Here is a 3,941-nt window from a genome sequence, read left to right as displayed (position 1 = left end):
TTGAGCGGGCGCCGAAGTCCGGTGAAGGTCAGCCGGCCTCGGCAGATACGGGGGCCGCGCCACCGCCGCCGTTGCAGAGGAGGGACGCGGTGAAGAAGCGGTTGAGCATCCGCTCGAGGTGAGCATTTTGCTAGTGAAGTTTTTTAACATCTCCTGCTTTTGTTTTGGTCACGGGTCTGACCATGATTTGCCCTCAGCCGGAAGCGTCAGGCGAAAGTGCCTGCCTTTGCGCCGCGCAAGGCGCTCAAGGTGGGCACGGGTTCCATCGCCCCAGGGGCGGTGGAGGTACAAGAGTTGGTCGCCCAGGTAGGGGCTACCCAGGCGGCCGTAGGGCGAGAGGAGGAGGAGGAGCCTACACTCCATGAGGCCGTAGCACCTGCAGCTGTCGAGGCCACTGTGGGTGCGGCTGAGACCCCCTCGACCGTGGAGGCCACCGAGGGCGAGGTCAAGGTCAAGGCCCCCTTGGTTGTCGAGGCCACCGAGGGCGAGGTCGAGGTCGAGGCCCCCACGGTTGCCGAGGCCCTCCGGACCTCAGGGGCCGAGGTGGTGGAGATCGCGGCCCCTGAGAACTTCGGGGCCGAAGTGGTGGAGGCCAGAGTGAGCGCGGCGAGGGTGGCGGCCCTGGAGGTGGAGATGGAGGCGAGGCAAGCCTCAATCCTGCCGCCAATTCAGAGCGTGCTTCCGGTACAGGGGAGCACCCGGGAGGCGGAGGTCCGCCCGATCCCTGTCGATAATGCTTCCCGGGGGAAGGGGGTGGTCGATGCCGGGGCGGCCAGCGTCGTGGAACAGCCGGCTTCGGCTTCGGGCGAGGGAAGTGCGGCCCTCGTGCGAGTGCGGCCTGAGCCGTACGGGTGGGATCACCCGCGCGTCTGGTGGCGGAGCCGGGACGACCTCGAGGGGGAGCCCATCTTTGCACTTGAGGACATGGCCGAGGGGGGTCGCTGGGACACCCTCGAGCAGTACCGCAGCCTAGCGGAATGGTCGCTGCGGACAGCGCTGTCCGTCGTGGCCAATGACCTGCCCGGGGTCTCGCAGGTACGTATCCCCCTTTTCTCGTGTGACTGTCTTTCTCTGGGTTTATTCGTAGTGCTCAACTTGTGTTCTGCCTATCCAGGAGCTCGAGGCCTGGTCCTTTGGGAAGTCGCTGTTCCTTCGGCGGGAGAAGGGCGTCTGGGACGAGCTCTGTCGGTAGAGGGAGCTGCTCACCCACGCCAACGAGCTTCTGTCGGCACGGAGCGCGGAGGCAGAGGATCTCCGTCTTCGCTGTGACAACCGGGAGGCTGAGGCGGCCATGGCTCAGGGGCAGGTCGCCCCTTTGGCGGCACGGGTCAAGGAGCTGGAGGAGGAACTGACCCGTGTGGCCGACGAGCGAGACGCCTGCAACTCCCGGGCGAAAGAAGTGAGGGCCACCGCCATAGCCACCGCTGGGCAGCTGGGTGCGGAGCAGCGGGCGCACGAGCTGACGAAAGGTGCCTTGGCAGAGGCTACCAAGGCGGCCGAGGGTAAGTCCTGTTCCCTTTGTTTCGTTCGTTTTTTCATGCGTTCGACACCTGACTTCTTGTCGTGACGCAGAACTAGAGAAGGAGGCTTCCAGGGCAGCCGAGGCCTCTCGTGTCGAGGTCCAGCGCTGGAAGGAGAAGGCCAAGGGTGAGTCCCGTAGGCCTCGCGCCCCTGTTTGGCTTGTTTTCTTTGACGCTTAATCCCATTCTACTTGTTTTGGCGCAGGGTTGGACGATGAGGTCTCACGGTTGACCGAGGCCTCCATCACGCTACAGACAGTGCTCGATCGCAAGATCGAGGAGCACGACGTGCTGCAGAGCACCGCTCGCGCCGTCTGCGAGGCCCTAGAGATGGAGGGGGTTCAATCGGGTAGCTCCCTTAGGAGCCGCCTGACTGCGTTGATTGGCCAAACGCGTCAGCGACTGTGAGAGGCGCTACACACAGGCATCAAACGCGCCCTGGCCGTCGTCTCCTCGCACTACACTGGCGTCGATGTCGAAGGCGTCAGTGACGGCTATGTCCTGTCTGAGGATGCCGTCGAGGCCGAGGAGGAGCTGACGAGGCTGGAAGCGGCAGTCGAGGGCCCCGGCACGGCGTTGGTGAAGCTGTTCGAAGAGGAGGTGGTCCCTCCTTCGCCGTCTGCCGACGCGGGAGACCCTGCGCCTTGACCTGGGCCGAGGGGGCCATGTAATAAGTTAGATTTATTACTGTATCGTGACGTTTGTGGCCGTCGAGGCCTTTGTGAGGTGCTTGTATATATATGTTTTTTCTAATCGTTTTATTGTATTTCCGAGCCTCTGTCCTCTATCTCGCCTCCGAACGTATCATCTGTAAAAACTCCCTTGGAGCCTAAGTTGTCCCTCGGGTAAAAGGTGGTGAGGGAGTTGCCGTAGCCTGGAGGCGTAGGTCGTTCTCATAGCTCGGCCGGCCTTTTAGCCTTGAGACATACTTTTGGTCCTTAGGTTCTTTACAAATGGTCTGTTAGAGTGCGCTATAGAGAGTTTGGCGTAGGAATTTAACTGAAAATCAACTAAGAAATGGTGTCCGAGACTTAGGGGGGTTCCCCCCCTTCTAGCCCCCGAGGGAGGCTCGGCCCTACGGAGGCATGGCCGAGTCTCCCTTGAAGCGTTATCGTAAAGCGTTTTACCTTTTGTTCTGATTTCTAGACAAGTCCTTTGAAAAAACCCCCTCGGAGCCTGGGCTACCTCTCGAGTGAAAGGTGGTGAGGGAGTTGCTGTAGCCCAGAGGCGTAGGCCTATCTCTTAGCTCGGCCAGCCTTTTGCTCTTGAGGCGAACCTCTGGTCCTTAGGTTTTTTTTGTAATCGACTTGTCCTAGTACGGGACAGGTTCCCCTTGATGGGGGTTTCTCAAAAAATTAGAACAACTAAAGACGCTTCTTTAATGTATTTCGAGAAACAAAATATACAATGCTTGGAAATTTAAGGGTAGAAACAACGTAGCTGTTCTATGTTCCAAGCGTTGGTGAGGACTTCGCCCTTCTCGTTGGCTAACTTGTAGGTCCCGGGCTTCAGCACTTGAGCGACGATGTACGGCCCTTCCCAGGGTGGGGTCAGCTTGTGGCGGCCCTTGTTGCTCTGCCTTAGTCTCAGCACCAGGTCGCCCACCTTCAGGTCTCGGCTTTGGACGCGCCGGGCTTGGTAGCATCGTAGGGCTTGCTGGTACCTGGCTGAGTGTAGCAGCGCGACGTCTCGGGCTTCCTCCAGTTGGTCGAGGGCGTCTTCGCGGGCAGTGCGGTTGCTTTGCTCGTTGTACACCTGTAGCCTCGGGGAACCGTATTCTAAGTCAGTGTGGAGGATGGCCTCGGCTCCATAGACCAGGAAGAACGGTGTGAATCCCGTGGCTCGGCTCGGGGTGTTTCTTAGGCTCCAGATGACTGACGGGAGTTTGGCAAGCCATTTCTTGCCAAACTTCTTCAACTGGTTGAATATTCTTGGCTTAAGGCCTTGTAGGATCATGCCGTTGGCATGCTCTACTTGGCCATTCGTCCTAGGGTGTCCTACGGCCGACCAAGCCACCTGGATGTGGTGGTCGTCGTAGAACGTCAGGAACTTGCGACCGGTGAATTGTGTCCCATTGTCAGTGATGATGGTGTTAGGAATCCCGAACCTGTGGATGATGTCAGTGAAGAATAGAACCGCTTGCTCGGATTTGATTTGCGTGATCGGGCGAGCCTCGATCCACTTGGAGAACTTGTCGATGGCTACCAGCAGGTGGGTGTAGCCCCCGGGGGCCTTCTGCAGAGGCCCAACCATGTCCAGACCCCACACGGCGAATGGCCATGTGGCGGGGATGGTTTGGAGGGCTTGGGCTAGGAGGTGCGTCTGCCGCGCATAGTACTGACATCCCTCACAGGAGCGTACTAGCTTGGTGGCGTTGGCAACCGCCGTTGGCCAGTAGAAACCTTGGCGAAAGGCGTTTCC

General features: G+C 59.5%; 1 protein-coding gene across 1 annotated transcript; it reads left to right on the top strand.

Annotated features, from left to right (window-relative positions):
- The first annotated feature begins 1,291 nt into the window (after positions 1 to 1,291).
- LOC136537286 (uncharacterized) lies at positions 1,292 to 2,168 on the top strand. The gene is made up of 4 exons (XM_066529314.1): positions 1,292 to 1,502; positions 1,573 to 1,647; positions 1,726 to 1,869; positions 1,945 to 2,168. Exons 1-4 carry the CDS (start codon positions 1,292 to 1,294, stop codon positions 2,166 to 2,168), a joined length of 654 nt encoding a protein of 217 aa, XP_066385411.1.
- Positions 2,169 to 3,941: the final 1,773 nt, after the last annotated feature.

Source organism: Miscanthus floridulus, chromosome 2, assembly GCF_019320115.1.
Source record: "Miscanthus floridulus cultivar M001 chromosome 2, ASM1932011v1, whole genome shotgun sequence".
NCBI classification, from domain to species: Eukaryota; Viridiplantae; Streptophyta; class Magnoliopsida; order Poales; family Poaceae; genus Miscanthus; species Miscanthus floridulus.
Note: the sequence above shows the minus strand (reverse complement) of the source record. Positions and strands in the feature narration are given on the sequence as shown.

Excerpts from the sequence above, each read along its gene's own strand:
- LOC136537286 (XM_066529314.1), top strand. The coding sequence starts at position 1,292 with ATGGCTCAGGGGCAGGTCGCCCCTTTGGCGGCACGGGTCAAGGAGCTG. Across the intron at positions 1,648-1,725 it reads CTGGAAGGAGAAGGCCAAGG|GGTTGGACGATGAGGTCTCA; the intron begins GTGAGTCCCGTA and ends GTTTTGGCGCAG. Across the intron at positions 1,870-1,944 it reads GATGGAGGGGGTTCAATCGG|GCATCAAACGCGCCCTGGCC; the intron begins GTAGCTCCCTTA and ends CGCTACACACAG.